The sequence below is a fragment of the Marmota flaviventris genome, chromosome 17 (assembly GCF_047511675.1).
Source record: "Marmota flaviventris isolate mMarFla1 chromosome 17, mMarFla1.hap1, whole genome shotgun sequence".
Taxonomy (NCBI): Eukaryota; Metazoa; Chordata; class Mammalia; order Rodentia; family Sciuridae; genus Marmota; species Marmota flaviventris.
This window is the reverse complement of record NC_092514.1, coordinates 64,978,472-65,001,932: the sequence shown is the minus strand read 5'-3', so window position 1 is coordinate 65,001,932 and position 23,461 is coordinate 64,978,472. Positions and strand designations below refer to the sequence as shown.

The following is a 23,461-nucleotide window of genomic DNA, read 5'->3' as shown; positions in this document are numbered from 1 at the left end:
TTGTTGTTATTGTTCTTTCTTATATATGTACAAGCTAATATTGCTATTTATAAAGGTATTTTCCCTTTTTTAGACAAATGGCAACATGCCATATATACTGTTGTATACTTTATTAACTTATTACATATATTTTAGAGATCCCCATATCACCACTTATTTTAGCTTCCTTGGCTGCATAATATTTCATTGAATAGATATCTTGCAGTGTATTTTCCTTCTAGCTCAACATTAATCATTCACTTTTTTTTCTTTTTGAAGTTAAAAGTCACATAACATAAAATGACCATTTTTAAATGAATAATTCAGTGTCATTTAGTAGATTGATTTTGTTGTTAGGCTTCCCCTCATGTTATACAGCTCCCATCTCTGTTAGTTTTAAGACATTTTCATCATCCTAAAAAGAAACCAGACTAGTGGGTACAGTGCCACATGCAGGCACTGCTCAGGAAATTGAGACAGGAGGATCACAAGTTTGAAGCCAGCCTGGGCAATTTAGAGAGATCCTTTCCTAAAAGTAGAAAGGACTATAGATGCAACTTGGTGGTAGGTGTCACTGGATTCAATCCCTTGTACCGTGCCCCAAAAAAAAAAAAATCTATACCCATTAAGCAGTTGCTTCCCATTCTAGGATCATACAGTAACTTTTATGCTATTTCCACTTTTGGGTTATTGTGATAATGGAATAAACATGTATGTACAGGTATATTTGAGTACCAGTTTTTAATTCTTTGGGGTATATACTTAACAATGGAATTGTTGTGTCATATGATAATTCAGTGTTTAACTCTTTGAAGAACCACTGAATTCCACGGTAATTAAATCATTTTACATCCCCACCAGTATTATACAAGTGTTCTTTCCAATTTCTCTACATCTTCAGCAATATTTGCTATTTTCCATAATAGTCATCATAGTGGTTGTAGAGAGTGGTACTCATTATGCTTTTGATCTTAAACATTTTTCCATATACTTGTTGGTGATTTATACGTCTTTTTTGGAGAAATACCTATTTAAGTCCTTTTTCTGTTTTTTTTTTTTTAATTGGGTAATTTGTCTTTTTGTTCATTTTTAAGAGTTCTTTATATATAATGGCCCTTATCAAGACATGTGATTTCCACATACTTTTTTTCCATTCTGTAGATTGTTTTTTTACTTACTTTCTTGATAATGTCCTTTGCAGCACTAATGTTTCTAATTTTGATGAAAGCCAATTTATCTATATTTTTCTTTTGTTGCATGTTATTTTGTTGTCATATCTAAGAATACATTGTCAAATCCAAGGTCATGAAGATTAACCCAGTTTTTTCTTCTGAGTTTTATGATTTTTTAGTTTTTTTGTTTGTTTTTTTGTTTTTGTACTAGGGATTGAATTCAGGGGTACTCAACCACTGAGCCATATCCCCAGCCCTATTTTGTATTTTATTTAGAGACAGGGTCTCACTGAGTTGCTTAGCAGCTCACCTTTGCTGAGTCTGGCTTTGAACCCATGGTCCTTTTGCCTCAGCCTCCCAAGCCACTGGGATTACAGATATGCTCCATCGCACCCCGCAGTGATTTTAGCTTTTATATTTGTTATTGATCCGTTTTCAGTTAATTTTTGTGTACAGCATGAATTAAGAGTCCAACTTCATTCCTGTGCATGAGGTTAATCAGCCATCCCAGCATCATTTGAATGGTCTTTTTTTTTTTTTTTTTAATTTTTTAATATTTATTTTTTAGTTTTCGGCGGACACAACATCTTTGTTTGTATGTGGTGCTGAGGATCGAACCCGGGCCGCACGCATGCCAGGCAAACTTGCTACCGCTTGAGCCACATCCCCAGCCCCATTTGAATGGTCTTGACACCCTTTTTGAAAAATCATTTGGCTATAGATGACTGTTCTATTCAGTACTGTTTATGCAAGTTTACAATAAATCTTTTTTTTTTTTTTTTCTTTTTCTTTTTGGTAGTGGGGATTGAACTCAGAGACACTCACCCACTGAGCCACATTCCTAGCCCTGTTTTTGTATTTTATTTAGAGAAGGGTCTCACTGAGTTCTTAGTGCCTCGCTTTTTGCTGAGGCTGGCTTTGAACTGTCTATCCTCCTGCCTTAGCCTCCCAAGCCCCGGGGATTACAGGCATTTGCCATTGTGCCCAGCCTATAGTAAGTCTTTTTTTTTTTTTTTAGTTTTAAGTGGACATAATATCTTTATTTTACATTTATGTGATGCTGAGGATCAAACTCAGTGCCTCAAGCATGCTAGGTGAGCACTCTACCACTGAGTCACAACCCCAGCCCCCTAGTAAATCTTAAAATCAGAAAATATGAGTTCTCCAACTTCATTCTTTTTTAGGATTGTTTTAGCTAATTTTACATTTTGTTTTGTTGTGGGTTTTTTTTTTTTTTTCCCCCTTTCTTTCAGGATTGTTTGGCTGGCAGTTCCCTATGAGTTTCAGGATTGGTTTTCCCATTTCTTTCTTTTTTTCCCCACACTGGGATTGGAGCTGTATTTCAAGCTGCTAGGCTAATGCTGTGCCACTGAGCTACATCCCTGGACCTTTTTGTTTTCATTTTGAGAGTCTCACTAAATTGCCCAGGCTGGCCTCAAATTTATGATCCTACCTCAGCTTCTTGAGTAGTTGGGATTATAGATTCCACCTGGTTTGGCTTTTCCATTTCTGCAAAAAAATAGACAGTTATAATTTTGATAGGTATTGAATTGAATCTGTAGATTGCTTTGTGCAGTATTATCATCTTGGCAATGTTAAGTCTTCCAGTTCATAAACATAGGATGTCTGTCCAGCTGTTTATGTTTTCCTTATCTTTCACCTCCTTAGCTAAATTTTTTATATTGGATATTATTGTAAATGGAATCCTTTTTTTTGGTTGGACTAGGACTCAAACCTCATGCTAATTAAGCAAGCACTTTTACATCCCCAACCCCTTGACATTTTCATTTTAAAATTTTTCACTTCTATTGTACAGAAACACAACTGAAGTTTGTGTGTTGATCTTCTACCTTAAAATTTGCTGAATGCATTTATTAATGCTAGTTTTTGTGTGTATCCGGGTATAGTCTTTGGCATTTTTTACTATACAGGATCATGTCAACTGTAAATATAATAAGTTTGCTTCATTTGAAATTTGGATGCTTTTTTCTTTTTAATTAATCCATGGAACTTCTACTACAGGATTGAGTAGCATAGGCAAATGGGAATCCTTGTCTTGTTCCATATCTTAAAGAGAAAGTCTTCAGTCTTTGACCGTTGAGTATGACGATAGCCATGGATATTTTACAAATACCTGTTATCTTATTGTTGAAATCCCTTTCTATTTCCAGTTTTCTGAGTGTTTTTATTATGAAAGAGTATTAGATTATCAGCTGCATTTTTTTGCACACTGACATGATCATGTGGTTTATTTTCCTCTGTTGTACTAATGTGGTATACTACCCTTGTTGATTTTATTATGTTAAACCCATCTTGGATCCCTGGAATAAACCTCACTTGGTCATAAATTTTACCATGTTGTCAAATTCATTTTATTGGTATTTTGTTGAAAATTTTTTTTGTATCCAAACTCATAAGGGATATTAATCTGTAGTTTTTTTGTGTGGTGTCTTTGGCTTTAGTTTCCGGGTAATATGGGCCTCATGGAATGAGTGAGGAGGTGTTTCCTCTTCTTTTGTATTTTGAGAGTTTGGTGTTAATTCTTTAAAGGTTTGATAGGATTCATCAATGAAACCATCTGATCCTTGTCTTTGTTTTTTTGTTGTTGTTGTTTGTTTTGTTTTTTGTATTGGAGATTCAACTGAGGGGCTCTTAACCACTGAGCCACATTCCCAGCCCCTGTATTATTATTATTATTTTTTAAGGGTCTCGCTGAGTTGTTTGGGGTCTCTCTGAGTTGCTGAAACTAGCTTTGAACTCATAATCCTCAGCCTCTGAAGCTACTGGGCTTATAGGCATGCACACTGTCTTGGGCTTTTTTTTTTTTGGTAACAGATTTATAACCAACCATTAAGACCTGCATTCTTCAGAGCTCATCCTTCTTTCTGGTCCACTTAAGTTTCTGTGGGAGTCACTCTTTTTTGTGGTGCTAAGGATTGAACCCAGATCTTGTGCATGCTAGGCAAGCACTCTACCAACTAAGCTATATCCCCAGCCTGGCAATCACTCTTTATTACCCACTTGCATACTTAATAAAACAAAACTTGTATACTTATCTATGACTCCTTACCAAAATTAACTACTCACAATTACCTTACCTTGCCCTAGTATATCCTCTATTTACACTCTGACTATATCTAGTTTATATGTCTTATTTTATAGACTGCCTCTCCATATGGAACATAAAATTTCAAATCCTGCAGACTTCAAAAGAATTACCACAAGGGACCAGTGGTCAAGTAAGTTTTTCACAAGCACTTTTTCAAATTTACTTATTTTTGTATCTGACAAATATTCTGGAAGGGAAGAAATCTCTTTAGATCTAAAATATATTTAAATTAAATTTATTTTCTGCCTGAAGGGTTATTTTTATGTGGTGCTGAGGATCAAACTCAGGCCTTACATGTGTGAGGTGAGCACTGTACCATGGAGCCACAACCCCAGCCCTTGTTCATCATATATTTTTTTTAACATTTATTTTTTAGTTGTAGTTGGACACAATACCTTTATTTCACTTATGTATTTTTATATGATGCTGAGGATCGAACCCAGGGTCTCGCACATACAGGGCAAGTGCTCTACTGCTGAGCCACAACCTCAGCCCCTGTTCATCATTTTTAAGACTCAATTATAGCTACTAATACATCAAAGGAGATGAATTAGCTAGTTAATACAATAACTTCTGTTTTTAGCTACTCTTTTTTTTTTTTTTTTTTTCATTTTGAACTACACCTGAAGTTGCTATTTTCCTAAGAAATTCATCTTTTAGGTTATATGGTAAATATTGTCATGGAATTACTTAAATAATTAAAGTTGACCAGACTTCCTGAAACAAGGTCCTTGTCTATTTTGTATTCTGTTGTACTTTCTATACTTACCAAAGGTAATGAATAAATATTATTTAGAAAGTATATGTTCACATGCAAACAAAATATTTAGAGCAACAAGATATTATTGGTAATTTTAACAAAATTTACTATTTGCAATTCCACCATTCTAACAAACTTGTTTCATTTCTGTCAAATTTTTTTGTTGATGTACCTATCTTAAAATTGAAGTCATAAGGGATGGGTCTTAGCTCATTGGTAGAATGCTTACATCACATGTGTGAGGCACTGGGTTTGATTCTCGCACTACATATAAATAAATGAATGAAATAAAGATCCATCAACAACCAAAAAAACTTTTTTTTTTTTTTTAAGAGAGAGAGAGAGTGAGAATTTTAATATTTATTTTTCGGTTTTTGGCGGACACAACATCTTTCTTTGTATGTGGTGCTGAGGATCGAACCCGGGCCGCACACATGCGAGGCGAGCACGCTACCGCTTGAGCCACATCCCCAGCCCCCCAAAAAACTTTGTGTGTGTGTGTGTGTGTGTGGTGCTGAGGATTGAACCCAGGGCCTTGTGCATTCAAGGCAAGCACTCTACCAACTGAGCTATATCCCCAGCCCTACAACCAAAAAAACTTTTTTAAAAATTGAATCATAAGATATAAAGTGTTCAATTCTATATCTTTCACTTAATACATTATTACATTTTATGTTACAGTAACCTTGGAAATTATCGTATTAATAAATATTTAATAGTGACTATTAATTTTGAACAATTCAGGTGTTTGTTTGTTTTGCAGGACTAGGGATTGAACCTGGGGTACTCTGTCACTGAGCTACATCCCCAGCCCTTTTTGTTTTGAAACAGGGTCTCACTATTGCTGAGGGTGGTCACCAACTTGCAATGCTTCCCAAGCTTCTAGAATTATAGAAATGCATCACCATAGCCAGCTCAATTATTTTAAATGTATATGTTTGTCAGATTTTTCTGATTTAAAAATACCATTTAGGGCTGGGGTTGTGGTTCAGTGGCAGAGCGCTTGCCTCACAGATGTGAGGCCCTGGGTTCAATCGTAAGTACCACATAAAAATAAAATAAATATATTGTGTCCATGTGTAACTAAAAAAAAATTTTTTTTTTAAATACCATCTAAAGGCTGGTATTGTGGCTCAACAGTAGAGCACTCGCCTTGCATGGGCGAGGCCCTGTTTCGATGCTCAGCACCACATAAAAATAAATGCATTGTGTTGTGTCCATCTACACCAAAAAAATAAATATTTTTTAAAAAATAAGCACAATATGTCACTTAAAAAAAATACCATCTAAAAAGTTTATTGTCTTTGCCTTGTGTTTTACTGAGATAATTTATAAGTAAGTTATAAGGTTTTATTGAGTTAGATATTAGAACAAAATTTGCTTATAGTTTTGATTACTGTTTTTGCAGCTCTGGTATTATGGTGAAAATTTGTTTATGCTACATGGAAAAGTTCTAACTGTGATTCCATATAAGTGTGAAGTATCATCATTAGCTGGTGCTCTTGGAAAACTCAAGCATAGTCAAGATGCAGGTAAAAACTTACTTATATACGTGCGTGTACACATTTTATTAATTAAAAACATCTTATTAACTCCCATTTTCATATGTAGATATCCATAACCTCTTATTGACTGAGTTTATTCTTTTTATATGTGTATATGATACCTGGGTATTGAACCCAGGGTCTCAAACTTACTAGGTCAGTGCTCTGCCACTGAGCTATATCCCCAGTACACATAGCCTGTTTTCTTTCTTTCTCTTTTTAAGTTATAGATGGATGCAATACCTTTATTTTATTTATTTATTTTTATGTGGTACTGAAGATTGAACCCAGTGCCTCACACATGCTAGGTAAGTGCTGTACCACTGAGCTACAACTCCAGCCTCCATATAGCTTATTTTTAATGTTGCAATTTGCTGCTGTTCATTGAAACTTCCTTGACGAAGGCGACTACTGTGGGAATGGTCCACATTGCGAGTACTGCTACAGACTGAAGAGACATATTCTCTCTCTCTCTCTCTCTCTCTCTCTCTCTCTCTCTCTCTTTCTTTTTGTACTGGGGAATGAACCCAGGGGCACTTAACCACTGAGCCACATCTCCAACCCACCTTTCCTTCCTTCCTTCCTTCCTTCCTACCTTCCTACCTTCCTTCCTTCCTTCCTTCCTTCCTTCCTTCCTTTATTTATTTTTTTAAATATTTTATTCAGAGACAGGGTCTCAGTAAGTTGCTTAGGGCCTTGCTAGATTCTGAGGCTAACTTTGAACTCATGATCCTCCTGCCTTAACCTCCCACTCCTCTGGGATTATCGCATGCACCTACCATGCTTAGCTGACACACTTTTTAATGCCAATGTTTTTCTGACTTTTAGAGCCTGTGGGAGAGGAAATATTCCTCACAGTAATACCATTTCACTCCCTTGTTTACTTTCAGCCATCAGCCTCATCTGGTAGCTTAATGTTGCTAGTGTAGGCATATACCCTTTAAGTACTATACTTTACTGATTTGAGATTGTTAGTAGAATTACATGGACTTTAAAACCTCTCTCTCTCTCTCTCTCTCTCTCTTTTTTTTTTTGGCACCAGGATGATATTATTTATTTATTTATTTTAGTTATAAAAGGACAAAATATCTTTATTTTATTTACTTATTTTTATGTGGTGCTGAAGATTGAACCCAGTGCCTCATACATGCGAGGCAAGTACTCTGCCACTGAGCCACAATCCCAGCCCCTCCCCAGTATTTTTTCATTTTTTATTTTGAGATAGTTCTCACTGAGTTGCTTAAAGACTTGCTAAGTTGCTGAGGCTGACTTTGAACTTGCAATCCTCCCATCTCAACCTCCCAAGTCTCTGGGATTACAGGCATGTGCCACTGTGCCTGGCTGAAAAATCTCTCTTAAATTGCAAAAGTGGTTGTTGTTTAGTGTTCTTTGGTTGGTTGGATGAATAACTATAGGTGAAAATATTGTTGAAATTTTATATTTTATGTTTTCTTAGGCACTCACACCATACCCCATTTTGTTAACTGGGAAACATCTCAGGGATATGGACTTGGATCACAGAACTCAGAGCAGTCAAGGAGAATTGTAAGTTTAGTTATTGAAAGAAAAATGTTAAGGAAAACAGATAATCTTCACATACTTTATTTCAAAGCTAAAATAAAACCACTATTCCCTATAACAGAGTTTATTTTTGACACTGTGTGATTGAGATCCTAATCAGTTTACTTAATTTCCAGTTAAGGAGGAAAAAACTTGAAGTGAGTTTACAGCCAGAAGTTCCAGTATCAGAACAACTTCTATCAACCATCAAGGTAAATAAATACTGGAAATCAACCCAAATAGTTAAAAAAAAATTCCATCTACTTTTCATTCCACCTCTTTTTTTGCACTTCTGTACTATTGTGATCCTCCTGCCTCGTCCTCTCAAATTGCTGGGATTATAGGTGTGTGGCACCACACCATCCATTTTTTTTTCTTTTGAGAAATGTCTGTTTAGTTCTTTTGCTCATTTATTGATTGGGTTATTTGTTTTTGTTGTTTCGTTTGTTTGAGGTAAGTTTTTTGAGTTCTTTATATATTCTGGATATTAATCTCCTGTTGGAGGAATAGCTTTCTATGATTTTCTTCCATTCTTTAGGTTTTTCTTTATGTTCTTGTTTCCTTTGCTCTAAAGAAGCTTCTTGATTTGATGCTATCCCACTTACTAATTGTTTCTTTTCTTTCTTTTTTTTTTTTTTAATTTCTTGAGCTTTAGGTGTCTCGTTATGGAAGTTGGTGCCTATACCAATATGATGGAGTGTTTTTGGTTTTGTTCTTTGGTACCAGGGATTGAACCCAAGGCTAAACACTGAACCACATCCCTAGCCCTTTTTATTTTTTATTTTGAGACAGGGTTTTGCTATGTTGCTTAGGCTGGGTTTGAACTTACAGTCATTCTGCCTCAGCCATACCCATCCATTCTACCATTTTTATTAAACATTTTTATAGCTATAGCTAAATTTGTTATTATATCTTAAGGTTGAGAGAGTTGATTGAAAGCTTTATCTTATTTGCCTCTTCACTATCATACATTAGTGTTATAGTATTGTCCTCATGAGTTTCTCATTGAACTTTTTATTGATTGTTCATAATTTAGCCTTATAAAGATTTAGATTTCTAAACCCTTGAATTTTTTTTTTGGTACCAGGGATTGAATTCAGGGGCACTCAACTGCTGAGCCACATCTCAGCCCTATTTTGTATTTTATTGAGAGGGTCTCATGAGTTGTTTAGTGCCTCACCATTGCTGAGGCTGGCTTTGAATTTGCAATCCTCTTGTCTCAGCCTTCCTAATCACTGGGATTACAAGCATGTGCCATCGTGACTGGCTCTTTGCAGCTTTTTGTAGTAAATTGTAGTGTCAGTTCTTTTCATAGGAATGCATGAATACTGTTGGTGATTTGAAAAAAATGTTTTGCTAGTAAATTTTAAGTTCAGAGCGACATTTGTTATTGTGCAAGGCCAAACTCTTCAATTCTGCCCTTTCAGAAAGATTCAGAAAAACACATTGAAGTAGAACTACGTAAATTTTTGGCTGCCAAGTGGACACCTGACTTTCATACACAAATTGGGGACATAGTAACAGGACTTCTGGGAAGATGTAAAGCAGAACCATCATTTTATCCCAGGAACTGTCTCATACAGCTTATCCAAACACACACACTTTCCTACAGGTAGGTGTTGATATACACTTTATATGTATTACTCTTTTAACTTTGTTTTTTATAGTTGAGATTTTTCTTAACATATAAAAATTATTTTAATTCTTTTTTTTTTTTTTCTTAGCTTATGTTCTGGCTTAATGGAAATCGCCTTAGAAAAAACAGATGTACAGATGTTACAACTTTGTCTGCACCAGTTTCCTGATATTCCTGAGTCAGTCACCTGCGCTTGCTTAAAAATTTTCTTGAGGTAAGTTAAGATCTAGTGGTCTTTTTCTTCAGTACATTTTAAATCTCTTACATTATTTGGTTTCTAAGACTTGGAATCCTTAGGAAATTAATTTGCTAACCAGGTGTGGTGACACTTGCTATAATCCTAGCAGCTTAGCAGGCTAAGACAGGAAGATCATATGTTCAAGGCCGGCCTCAGCAATTTAGTGAGGCCTTAAGCTGCATAGAGAGACTTTATCTCAAAATAAAAAATAAAGCCCATCGTGGTAGTTCACGCCTTTAATCCCAGTTTTGGGAAACTGAGGCAGGAAGATCACAAATTTGAGGCTACCCTCAGCAACTTAGCAAGACCTCAGACAACTTAGTAAGACCCTGACTCAAAGTAAAAAATAAGATCTGAGGATATAGCTCAGTTGGTGGTAGAGTACTTACCTCACATGCACAAGGCCTTGGGTTCAATCCCCACACCACAAAAAAAGAGTAAAAAATAAAAAGGACTGAGGATATAGCCCTACATTTGTATGTTCAATCCCCGGTACCAAAAAAAGAAAGAAAATGAATTTTCTTCCAAATGTTCAAGTAATGATAAGAATTAACCTCTTGCTTTCAATTAACATAGCATTGGTGATGACAGTCTTCAAGAAATTAATATCAATATGGAGTCAGTTTTTGATTATAGTGATACCGAACAAGATGAGAAAATGGAAGAGCAACCTGAAATTCTTCAAAATGGCTTTAGTCCTGAAAATGGTAACTGCGGTAACTTTAATCAAAAGGTAAATGAAAAGCCTCAGAATGCAGCAGAGGAGACCACTTCATGCCCTGTAACGCCAAAAAGAGCAGCTCTATTGTATCCTTTGAAACAAGTTTCCCTTACACAATCTCTTTCTAGGGATACAGTCGTAAGCCACCTAAGCAACTTAGTGAGACCCTGTCTCAAAATATTTTTTAAAAGGGCTAGGGATAAAACTCTCCGAGGTTCAATCCTCAGTAATGTAAAGCGGGGTGGCGGGGGGACAAGAAACCATACTGAATTAGAAGCTCTATCAGTTCTAAAAACTAGTATTTATATTAATAAAGTATTCCAAATGATCTCTAAACTAGGAGAATGTTTGGTGGTGAATCTTTTCTAGATTGGATAAGTAATATTTTTGTATAAATTTAGGAAGGGAATTGCTTGAATTTATACCCTTTATTTGTTGAAGTAAGATGCTTTCCTTTAGTCCTAAGTAGAAATGCAATTCTTCATTCAGCATACAGTGAGGTATTTCTTCTGCCTCACTTGAAGGACATCCCCGCACAGCATATCACTGTAAGTGTACATACAAGTCCCATAGAATTTTTTTTCTAGTTTAAGTTGTTCTGCTTAACTTTGCCCAGCAGTTAGGACATTCTAAAGGTTATCAAATTATTTTATGGTGAAATAATTGTGCCTAGGGAATAGAGTGATGTGGGGGTGATAGACCTTGGCATTTTATTTGTACCAAGCCTGAAAATAACATTAAGCCATCTAAGTTATAAATGAGTCTAAGAAGAATTGCTTAAAGAAGAATTCTCTTGTTCTCTCTGCCTGTTATTTATAAACAGAATAAACCCATTGGTCCTAAACTAAATGAGTTCCTCAGTGATGTCAGGGATATTATTTTATTTATATTTTTGCCCCAGATACATAGTTTATTTGTGTGATATATGATTTGATTGGACAGCCTCTGAAAATTCTTTACGTCTATAGAAAATTTTTTACCAAGGTGGTAACTTGCCTTTTTTTCTTTTCTACCCAGCTATTTCTCCAGTATTTGTATTTCCTTTATTTGAAGTGTAGTGAAAATGCTACCATGACGCTTCCTGGAATACACCCGCCAACCCTAAGCCAGGTCAGATAACTTTTTATTTTTTCAGACAGGTTGTATGCAGTCTCAGCCTCTGGAAATCAGTAACTGATTTTTCCTTGTCTCCAAGATTAGGGAGACTATTGTATCACTTCCTTCACCATATACAGAGACGACTGGAGTTGGAGTAAGAACTCTGAATTTTCTTTGTCAGGTTCTTTGTGGATTTTTAGATCCACAATTCTATACACAAATTTATCTTAATTTCCTGATTTTTACTTATGAGACTCTCCAGTCATTTTCTTACTGCTAGACATCGTGGTACATATCTGTAACTCAGGAAGCTAAGTCAGCAGGATCACAAGTGTGAGACAGTCTTAGCAACTTTTGAAACGCTGTCTCAGAATAAAAAATAAAAAGGGCTAGCAATGCATTCATTCATGCAGGTTCAATCCTCAGTACTGCCAAATGTGTGAGAGAGAGAGTGTGTGTGTGTGTGTATTATATATATTTATATATTTTCAAATATATGTATGTGAATGTATACATATATTCCTTCATGTCTGGAAATATTTTTTAAATACTTCTGATTATTTATTTTTGTATTTTTGCAGTGCTAGGGATTGAACCTAGGTCCTTGTGCATGCTGGGCAAATACTCTACCACTGACTCCAACCTGGCCCAAGAACATTCTTTTTTTCTTGGAATAGATTCAGACACGTTTCTCTCATTTTGTCAGTGCTCAGTTACCTTTGCAGAGTTGTGACAATTGCCACTCTTACTATCACGGTTCTTATCCTTATTTTCCACATTCTTTCTGATACCTAGTATTGTCAAACTTTTTATTTTTTGCCAACCAGAAAGTTAACAAAATGTTACCTTATTTTAATTTGCATTTCTTTGATAATGGAAGAGGTACACTATTATATTTATTATCCATTTATATTTCTTTTTATGAAAAGGACTTGCTGAGTCAGGCTCTTTGTGCATATTTCTGTTGCATTTCTAATCTTTTTTATTTAATTTTTATATTAAAGTATTTAGTCTTTTCCTGTCAGATACATTATAAACCTTTTTTCCCCATCATTTATCCTTTTACTCTTTTTTTAGCAAAATTTTTGACATAGAAGAGTTTTTAATTTTTATGTTGTTAAAAAGTACTAAACTTGCCAGGCCCAGTGATGCAAGCCTGTAATCCCAGCAACTCGGGAGGCTGAGGCAGGAGAATCCCAAGTTCAAGGCCAAAGTCAGCAAAAGTGAGGCACTAAGCAACTCCCTGTCTCTAAATAAAATACAAAATAGGACTGGGGATGTGGTTCAGTGGTTGAGTGTCCCTGAGTTCAATCAATTTCTGGTAATGCTCCCCACCCCCAAAAAAAGTACTAAGCTTTTCCTTTAATAGGGCTCATGTGATATGTAAAGACCTTCCCACAGTAAGAATATAGTCATCTTGTTTTCTTAGTACATTCGTTGTTTTATTTTATTTATTTGGTTTTTTGTTTATTTTGGGTACTAGGAATTGAACCCAGGGGTGCTCAACCACTGAGCCACATTCCTCAGCCCTTTTTTAAAATTTTTATTTCAAGCAGGGCCTTGATAAGTTGTTGAGGGTGGCTTTGAATTTGTGGTCCTCCTGCCTCAGTCTCCTTAGCTGCTAGGGTTACAGGCATGCACCACTGCAACCGACTTAGTATTTATTTAGTGTAAAAGGTTTTTTAGGGATCAAACTCCCTCTCCACAAATGAATAACCAGTTTCCTTAATGTTGTTGTTGTTTTTAATTAGATGCTGATGAACCTTTATCTTATTAATTTATTTGTATGCAGTGCTGAGAATTAAACCCAGTGCATCACACATGCTAAGCAAGTGTTCTACCACTAAGCTTTTTTATGACAGTGATTTCTGTGTGTTAACTATACCATTTGAGGATGTACAGTTACACAGGATATTTTTATTAAGTTTTATTTTAGTTCGTAGTAGCTCATCTGTGCTATCCAGTACCCCATCCTTTCCGAATAGAAGTTGAAGGACTGGAGATGTAGCTTGGTGGTAGAGTGTTTTCCTACCTTCCTTCATTCTAGCCACAAAACACAAACAAACAAGAATTTTTGACTACAGATAATTACTTAAAAGTAAACTTAAGGCCTGGGAGTGTAGCCCAGTGGTAGATTGCTTGACTAGCATGTACAAGACCCTGTTCCAGTCTGCCATACTACTTAAAAAAAGAAGAAAGTGAACTTACGTTTGTTTTAATAAAAAAAGATCAGTATTAACTCTACCTTGGATAAAACATCACTCTAGCTTTCCTGTTAAAATTTATCCTTGGGCTGGGGATATATCTCAGTTGGTAGAGTTCTTGCCTCACATGCACAAGGCCCTGAATTCTAATCCCCAGCACCACAAAAAAAATTATTCTTGCTGGGCACAGTGGCTCATGCCTATAATCCCAGCGGCTCAGGAGGCTGAGACAGGAAGATTGAGAGTTCAGAGCCAGCCTCAACAATGGCAAGGTGCTAAGCAACTCAGTGAGAATCTGTCTCTAAATAAAATACAAAATAGGGCTGCAGATGTGGCTCAGTAGTTGAGTGCCCTGGAGTTCAGTCCCTAGTACCAAAAAAATTTATCCTAAGCCAGGCCTAGTAGTGCAGGGAAGACCAGCCTCAGCAACTTAGGAACACCCTATCCCAAATAACAGTGCCATGAAAAAGGTTCAGTTATGCTTGCAGCATAGTAGCAAGTGTAAATGCATAAAATAAAGCCCTTTTGTGTTTCTTCAAGTTCCTCCATCTGCAAATCAAAATTGTCAGATTTTTTGGGCTGGGGATATGGCTCAAGCGGTAGCGTGCTCGCCTGGCATGCATGCGGCCCGGGTTCGATCCTCAGCACCACATACAAACAAAGATGTTGAGTCTGCCGAAAACTAAAAAATAAATAATAAATTTATAATCTTAAGTTTCCTTTTTCTGTTTATCTTCAGATCATGGATTGGATATGTCTACTTCTGGATGCTAACTTTACTGTTGTGGTAATGATACCAGAAGCAAAAAGGCTACTGATAAATCTTTATAAGTTTGTGAAATCCCAGGTTTGTGACTTTTTTTTTTTTTTTTAATTTTTTGTAGTTGTAGATGGACAGAATGCCTTTATTTTATTTGTATATGATGCTAAGGATCAAATCCAGTGCCTTGCACATGCTAGGCAAGCACTCTGCTACTGAGATACGGTCCCAGCCTCCAGGTTTGTGACTTTTTTATATGTACTAATTCTATTTGTACTTCTATTACAATTTGCTTTTAAAATTTGTTCATGGAGTAGCTTGGATTATGTATAACATGTTCAAGGTCCTAGATTTGCTCTCCAGCACCCCCCCAAAATTTTTTTACCAGTGAAAATTCATTAATAATCATAGAAGACTTGCTTATTTATGTAGAAGTTATTGTAAAAATTACTCTGGAACTTCTTTTCTTTAGATAAGTGTTTATTCCGAACTCAACAAGATCGAAGTCAGTTTTCGAGAGCTACAGAAGTTAAATCAAGAAAAGAATATTAGAGGATTATATTCAATTGAAGTTCTGGAACTCTTCTGATATTAGCAGTTTTCCTTCATAGGCGTTTTATGTGAACTCTTCCTAATCATCCAGGCAACAAATGTTTTGTTGTTTTTTTTTTTGTTGTTGTTGTTGTTTTTGTGACCATCTCTCAGTGTCAAGAGAAAAGTGTCAGTGAGTATCTGGACGATCACGAATTGCTCCTTGGCAAGACTGCAGGTTTCACATGAACCTACTCTAGATTGTGGACAATGCTGGGGAGAGGGTCTGAAATTTTTTAAAATATGTGACCTATCTGATTTTAAGTAAACTTATTTGTGTATTGATAAAAGTCTAATTTCTTATCATGTATTTTGAATAGTATTTCTTTGAATTAAAAAAAAAAATCACCATTGAAGCAGTGATTATAGGAAGGTTAGCTTAATGATGAAAGTCCTAAGCTGTCCCAGTGTCTTGGGAGATTGAGGGAGTTTGAGGCCAGCCTTGGCAATGGCAAAACCTTGTCTTAAAATAAAAAGGGAGCCGGGCACAGTGGCACACACCTGTAATCCCAGCACCTCAGGAGGTTGAGGTAGTAGGATTGTGAGTTCAAAGCCAAATTCAGCAGGAAAAAAAAGAGGTGCTAAGCAACTTAGTGAGATCCTGTCTCTCAATAAAATACAGAATAGGGCTCAGTGGTTGAGTGCCCCTGAGTTAAATTCCTGGTACCCAAATAAGTAAATAAATAGTGCTTGCTTCCATGCAGTTCAGTGGTAAAGCACCCTTGAGTTCAATCCCTATCCCCCTACCCCCACAAAAAAGAACTGTTATGACTTATAGAATGACTACCATTTTAATTTAATAGAAATTTTTAGTTGCCTTTAAATACTAATTACAAATTATTTCTAGGTTGCATGTGATGTGAAATACTAAATTTAGAAATTAAGATTTTACTGTGTGATGACGCACACCTGTAGTCCCAGCAGCTTGGGAGGCTGAGGCAGGAGGATTGCGAGTTAAAAGCCAGCTTCAGCAAAAGTGAGGTGAAACCCTGTCTCTAAATAAAATACAAAATAGGGCTGGGAATATGGCTCAGTGGTCGAGGGCCCCTGAGTTCAATCCCTGATTTAAAAAATAAAAAATTATAATGACATATAGAGACTCTTGATTAGATAGGTAGAATTCTTCAAGGCAAGGCAAGGATTGTGTTTTACCCTTTTCTACACACTTAGCACAAAAACATAGATACACAACACGTATGTAGTAAATGTTTATTCAATAATAGATCATCCCTGAGTACAGACTAATAATTCTAAGGGTTTTCAGTAGTTTTTTGTTCTAGAAAGTAGTTCATTTGCATTCACATACAGGCAGTATATCCTTAGACTATGTGTTTTTGTTGTTTTGTTTTTTGGTACTAGGGATTGATCCCAGGAGTGCTTTATTACTGAGCTACATTCTCTTTGAGACAGTGTCTGACTAAGTTGCTGAGGCTGGCCTCAAGCTTGCAATTCTCTTTCCTCAACCTTCCAAGGCCCTGAAGGCATGCACCATTGCATCTGGACTCTTGGTTGGTGTTTTGTTGTTGTTGTTGTTGTTTTGTTTTTATTGTTGTTTTTAATACCAGAGATTGAACCAAGGGCATTTAGCCATATTCCCAGCCCAGGTCTAGGTGAGTTGCGTAGGGCCTCACTAAATTGCTGAGGCTGGGTTTCAACTCACGATTCTCCTGCCTCGGCCTCCCAAGTCACTGGGATTACAGGCATGTGCCATCGCACCCTTCCCACCCCCCAAATTATATCAAAGGTTTGTTTCTGCTTGGTTTGGGGATATCCCCCAAAAGCTTATGTGTTGAGGACTTGGTCCCTAGCACAGCGGTATCCAGAGGTGTGGCTTTGGAAAATGATTGGAGAATGAAGGATCTAACCTCATCAATGGATTAATCCATTTGACAGATTAAAAATCTGAATGCACTGCTGGGAAAAGATGGAAACTAGGCAGCTAGGGCATGGTTGAAGAGGTAGGACAATATTGGCATGCCCTTGAGGCCCCTTCTGTCAATCTTCCCCATGAACTGACAGCTTTCCTCCACTGCACCTTTTCACCATGATGTTTCTTTTTGAAGCTAACTGACCATGGACTTAAACCTCTGAAACCATGAACCAAAGTAAATCTTTCTTCTCTGAAGTTGGTCTTACTAGGTATTTTGGTCACAGCAAGAAAAGCTGACTAACATAGTATCTATATAATAATAAAACAGTTTTTCTTTAAACTGAAGTTTTCTTTCTAGGAAACAATTTCCTGCTGTGAACCTTATCTGTTTTCTAAAGGAAATGTGAGCCAACAGCATTAATTGCTTTTTAAGTTTAGGTAATTTTGTTTGCTTTTTGCTTCCGTGGCTGCCTTTTTGTAAATGTTTGCTGACTCTAGCAATAGCGGAGTCCATTATGACTCATATATAGAACTGCAAAATAAAGATAGACTTTGGGCAGGGGTACAGCTCAGCTGGTAGAGTGCTTGCCTCCATGTACAAGGCCCTGGGTTCAATCCCTAGTACCACAAAATAAAGAACGAAAGAAAATGAAGATAGACTTTTTCCCTGCACCTCTTTTTTTGAGCAGTTTAATTCTAAAAATGTTGCAAGAAAAAAACAATGGTCAGATACCATGGAGCATGCCTGTAATTCCCAGTGGCTGGGGAGGCTGAGACAGGAGGATTGAGAGTTCAAAGCCAGCCTCATCAACGGCAAGGTGCTAAGCAACTCAGTGAAACCCTGTCTCTAAATAAAATACAAAATAGGGCTGGGGATCTGGCTCAGTGGTTGAGTGCCCCTGAGTTCAATTCCCAGTACCCAAAAAAAAAAAAAAAAAAAATTTTTTTTTTTAATGGTCTAGGCATAGTGATGCAGACATATAATCCCAGTGACTCAGGAAGCTGAGGCAGAAGTATTCCAAGTCAAAGGCCAGCATTGGTAACTATGTCAGACTCAGTGGTGCACACCTGTAATCCAAGAGGCTCAGGGCATTGAGACAGGAATATTACAAATTCAAAGCCAGCCTTAGCAATTTAGCAGGGCCCTAAGCAACTTAGAGAGACCCTATCTCAAAAAATAAAAAGGGCTGGGGATGTAGAACAGTGTTAAAGCATCCCTGGCCTCAATCCTTGGTATCTCAAAAAAAAAAAAAAGAATAGTAGAACACCCATGTACCCTTCACCAAGATTTGCTTTTTGGTTGCATGTTTTCATGTTTGCTTTTAATTTTTCTTTTTTCTTTTTTTTTTTTTTTTCCCCTTTTGTTCCTGAACTATTTGAGTTATTTGCAGACATCTAGATACTTCAGCTTAATCTCATACATTGTTTGCTGGGGATTGAACCCAGGACCTTGTGCATGCAAGGCAAGCACTCTACCAACTGAGCTATATCCCTAGCCCTTAATCTTAATCCTCTAAAACACCAGCCTTTTTCTGCAGTACTACAAAACATTGAACAAATTCAGAAAACTAGTATTTATGCAGTGCTAGTATCTAGAATGATTTACTCTCCTTATTCATATTTCCATGATTGTCCCAGTAATGCCATTTACAGCTGGATTCTTTTTCCCCTCTCAGATCCATGCAAGGATCGTTGCATTGTTTTGTTTTTGTTGTGTTTTCTAGTGCTAGAGATTAATCCCAGGGCCTCATTCATGCCAAGCAAGCACTTAGGATTGAGCTACATCCCCAGTCCTTGCTTTTAATAATTTTGTTCTTGTTAATTGTTTTCTAACTGGAACAATTTGCCAGTTATTGTGTTTTTTAATTTAGGCCAGTTACTTTGCAGATTATTCCTTCATTTGAGGATATAGTTCAGTTGGTTGAATACTTGCCTTGCATGCACAAGGCCCTGGGTTCAATCCCCAGCACCACAAAAAAAAAAAAAAAAAAAAAAAAATTCATTTGGATTTGTCTAGTTGTCATCACATTAAACATTTAAAAACTTTTTTTTTTTTTTTTTTTTTTTTGTAGTTGTAGGTGGACAGAATGCCTTTATTTTATGTCTTTATTTTATGTGGTGCTGAGGATTGAACCCAGTGCCTCATGCATGCTAGGCAAGCACTCTACCACTGAACCAAGCCCCAACCCCACATTAAACATTTTTGACAATGCTATAGAACCAGGCACAGTGACACACACCTGTAATCTCAGCAATTTGGGAGACTGAGACAGGAGTATCACAAATTTAAAGCCAACCTCAGCAAATTAGGAAGGCCCTAACTAAGTATGATGTTATTTTAAAATTAAAAGGGCTGGGGGTATGACTCAGTGGTAAAATGCTCCTGAGTTCAATCCCCAGTATCAAAAAAAAAAAAAAATCTATATGGGCTGGTAGAGCGTGCACCTTGCACATGTGAGGCACTGGGTTTGATCCTCAGCACCACATAAAAATAAAGGTATTGTTTCCATCTACAACTAAAAAACATTTTTTTTTTTTAAATGGATCCTACAGGAAAATTTTGAAAAAAAAAAAAAGTAATCTGTGTATTTGAGAGACTCAGAGATAAATATGGTCTGGAAACCACTTCCCAAACAGTACTTTTAGATCCATCAAATTCTGGTTTTGTTTTTGTTTTGCAGTGCTGAGGGTGGGATCCAGGGCCTCGCAAATATTAAGCAGGTGCTCTTCCAAGGAGCTTCATCCCTAGCCCTGTCCATCAATTCTTTTTGTTTTTCCAGAGGCATAGACAAAGGTTTATTTAGGAAAGCAGAGGCGCATTCAAGGGAGAATGTGAGCCTTATACAGAGAGAGAAACAGCAACCCGTTTGTGTGGGGTGTTGGGTTGGATTAGAGTGGAGCTGGGACAGGATTATGAAATTCCATGCCAGTTTTCCCAGTACTTGTCCATTGCCCTTGTGGTTTTTTTGGTTTTTGGTGTTTTTTTTTTTTTTTTTGCAGGCAAGAGCATGGATCTTGTGTGTAGGCCAAATATTCATGGGTGTTTCTTGTGTTTCAGTGGTTCATGGGTACTTCCTTTGATACTCAGTATATCTCTCTTTTTTTTTTTTTTTTAATATTTATTTTTTTTAGTATTTGGCGGACACAACATCTTTGTTTGTATGTGGTGCTGAGGATCGAACCCGGGCCGCACGCATGCCAGGCGAGTGCGCCACCGCTTGAGCCACATCCCCAGCCCAGTATATCTCTCTTTTGTGTTCCCTTGTCTCCTTCCCCTCCCCCCAACAGTTTGATCCCTTTGTTATTTTTTATTTTTTTAGTTGCAGCTGGGCATGATAACTTATTTTGTTTATTTTTTTATTTGGTGCTGAGGATTGAGCCCAGTAGCCTCTCTTGTGGTAGGCAAATGCTATACCACTCAGCCCCAGCCCCAGCCCTGATCCCTTAAATCTTAAGGGTTAGTGAGGGATGAAGATCTGTCTTTTATGGCTCCTTTAGACTGTCAAGGGGTAATGACTCTGCCTGGTCAGGGATAAAGGAGATAGACCCTGGCCTCAGTTATGGAGATGGGTTGGAATTCTTGTATTGCCATTCCCCTAACATGAAATTGTTAGTGCCATCAAAGACCCCTATATAAGCCACCAAGAAATGTCACAGGAGCATAGATACAGCTAAGGAATTTCCGACAAGGTGGCAGCTCAACTCAATACCAGCAGCATTCTTGGCATACATGATAGAAGAGAATTTCAGCAGTCCTGTGCAGAGCCATGGCCAAAGGTTTACTTAGGAAAGCAGAGATATATTCAAGGGAGAATGTGGACTATCTTGAGAGTGAGAAGTATTTGGGAAGGCTGGGGTTGTGGCTCAGTCAGTGGTAGAGTTCTCGCTTAGCATGTGTGGGGCACTAGGTTCGAACTTCAGCACCACATAAAAATAAATACATGAAATAACGGTATTGTGTCCATCTCCAACTTAAAAAAAAAAAGTATTTGGGGCAAAGAAAGGAACATATTTTCAAGGAGAATACAGGCCATCTCTAGGAGATCCATTGAATTCTTGTCAGAATCAGTTAATTATTTTGGTGATTGTGGTTACAGATTATTAAGTTGTTTTTAGCATAAATTTCACTTTAAAATAGAAAACTGGTTGGGTGCAATGGCACATGCCTGCAATCCCAGTGACTCAGAAGGCTGTGGCAGGGGATCTCGGGTTCAAGGCCAGCCTTAACAACTTACTGAGACTCTGTCTTAAAATAAAAAGTTAAGAGGGCTGGGTTTAGAACACCTCTTGGTTTAATCCCTAGCACCAAAAAATAAAAAGATGATCTAATAGATTCTAAATATTGGGCTGGGGATGTGGCTCAAGCGGTAGCGCGCTCACCTGGCATGCTTGTGGCCCGGGTTCAATCCTCAGCACCACATACAAACAAAGATGTTGTGTCTGCTGAAAGCTAAAAAAAATGGATATTAAAAAATTCTCTCTCTCTCTTTAAAAAAAAAAAATAGATTCTAAATATTTATGGAATGAAATGAGTATGCAAATTAGCAGAAAATGGTATTATCCCAGAACATATCAAACATTCTTATCAAGCAGAAGATTCCTTGAGATTGTATGATATCTGGTGACCATGCAAGGCATAGAATTATGATTGAGATAACTTCATCTAAAAAATACAGTGGTCCAAAGTCTGGAATGGATAGAAGTTTGTCTAAGGACAAAATTATTTGCATTGGAAAGAGAAATTTTTTTTACTAGTATTTATGCTGAACAAGTTAGAAATAATGGACAATTAAGTGAGAAACCATAAAAAACATACCCTTCTAGAGGGTGGGGTGTCTTTATGACATGTGTACATTGTTGCTATAATGAAATTTTTTTGGTGAGGGGATTATTGTTCCTCTCTTGCCAAACAACTGACACTGATTTACTTTGCCAAAAATGCAAATACCAGGATAGGGAGGGCCTGTGTGAGTGGTGATTGCAGTTTCCTAAACTGGTATAATTCTTATAAATTAACAAAATGAAATTCTATCTAAAATTTAATTTTATGTAAGTGTAATTATGGCTTCCTTTTTTTTTTTTTTTTTTTTGATGGTGCTGGTGACTGAACCCAGGGCCTTGTGCGTGTGAAGCAAGCACTCTACCACTCTACCAACTAAGTTATATCCCCAGCCCCAGAGATGGAACTTTTGAAACAATGAAATTCTTTCCATCTTCCTTCAAAGCTGGCTTTCAGTAGAACCTATTTTTCTACCAGTTTGACTCCAAATATTTCTTGAGCAGTGAACATGATGACCTAGTTTCCTCTTCCCTGGGTGGGATCTGTGCTGTGTCCAGTAATAATTGCAAACATGAAATGAAGGAAGTTTTCACAATGAAGTAAAGAAGCAAAGAATTGGTGAGACCCAGAAGCAGAAGGTCAAGATCTGAAAAGAAGGAACTTATCAGAGGAGAATCCTCTCCACTCCACCCTGCCCTTGGGAAAGTGAGCTTCCAAGAACTCTCAATTGCTCATCCCATCAACTTTCTCCACAGGTGTCATCAGCAAGCAGGCGGTGTTGTAAACACACAGCAATTTTTTAGGGATCATAAAAAGCAGACATTTTTAAAAAGGAGAGAAAGATGGGATGGGGATGTGGCTCAAGCGGTAGCACGCTCGCCTGGCATGTGTGTGGCCCGGGTTCGATCCTCAGCACCACATACAAACAAAGAGGTTGTGTCCGCCAAAAACTAAAAAATAAATATTAAAATTCTCTCTCTCTTTAAAAAAAAAAAAAAAGGAGAGAAAGAAAGGTAAAAAATGGTTCTGCCTTTATTCCTCAGAACCTAAGAATATACTGAAGGCTTGCTAAGGGCTATACAAAAAAGCAGAAGGAAAATTCTTGTGATAACTTTCTAGAAGAGACCACACAGCAAAAGCAAATCACAGTGCACATTTATCTTTCTATGTCAAATAAAGGTCACTGATAGTCTGTGCTTCTGGAACTCTGTAAAGGAGAGGTCTATAAGAGTGTCCCCCAAGCTTGACTTCATGAACCACCAAAATTTCCAAAACATGTTGAGATCTGACATGGGGTTGCCAAGATTTTATTTTGCTAATTAACTTTGAAAAACTCTTGGGACCAAGGTGTTGTGCAGTGGTAGAATGTTTATCTAGCACAGGCGAGACTGAATTCAAACCCCGGCACCAAAAAAAGAACTCTTTATGTTCCCCTTCTT

General features: G+C 37.1%; 1 protein-coding gene across 5 annotated transcripts in view; it reads left to right on the top strand.

Annotated features, from left to right (window-relative positions):
* Nol11 (nucleolar protein 11) overlaps window positions 1-23,214 on the top strand; it is a 33,928-nt gene extending 10,714 nt beyond the window's left edge. Inside the window, exons 8-18 of one of the 5 annotated variants that reach the window (XM_071603204.1) lie at window positions 4,314-4,390; window positions 6,429-6,552; window positions 8,021-8,109; window positions 8,262-8,336; window positions 9,552-9,736; window positions 9,849-9,974; window positions 10,575-10,805; window positions 11,186-11,267; window positions 11,737-11,829; window positions 14,761-14,868; window positions 22,357-23,214. In XM_071603204.1, coding sequence (XP_071459305.1) covers window positions 4,314-4,390; window positions 6,429-6,552; window positions 8,021-8,109; window positions 8,262-8,336; window positions 9,552-9,736; window positions 9,849-9,974; window positions 10,575-10,805; window positions 11,186-11,267; window positions 11,737-11,829; window positions 14,761-14,868; window positions 22,357-22,401 — 1,235 coding nt within the window. In that variant the 3' untranslated portion in view covers window positions 22,402-23,214. Of the gene's footprint in view, window positions 1-4,313; window positions 4,391-6,428; window positions 6,553-8,020; window positions 8,110-8,261; window positions 8,337-9,551; window positions 9,737-9,848; window positions 9,975-10,574; window positions 10,806-11,185; window positions 11,268-11,736; window positions 11,830-14,760; window positions 14,869-15,253; window positions 15,683-22,356 lie in introns of those variants that run through there. The other 4 variants (XM_027946315.2, XM_027946316.2, XM_027946313.2 and 1 more) reach the window with 4 other exon arrangements.
* The last annotated feature ends 247 nt before the right edge of the window (window positions 23,215-23,461 follow it).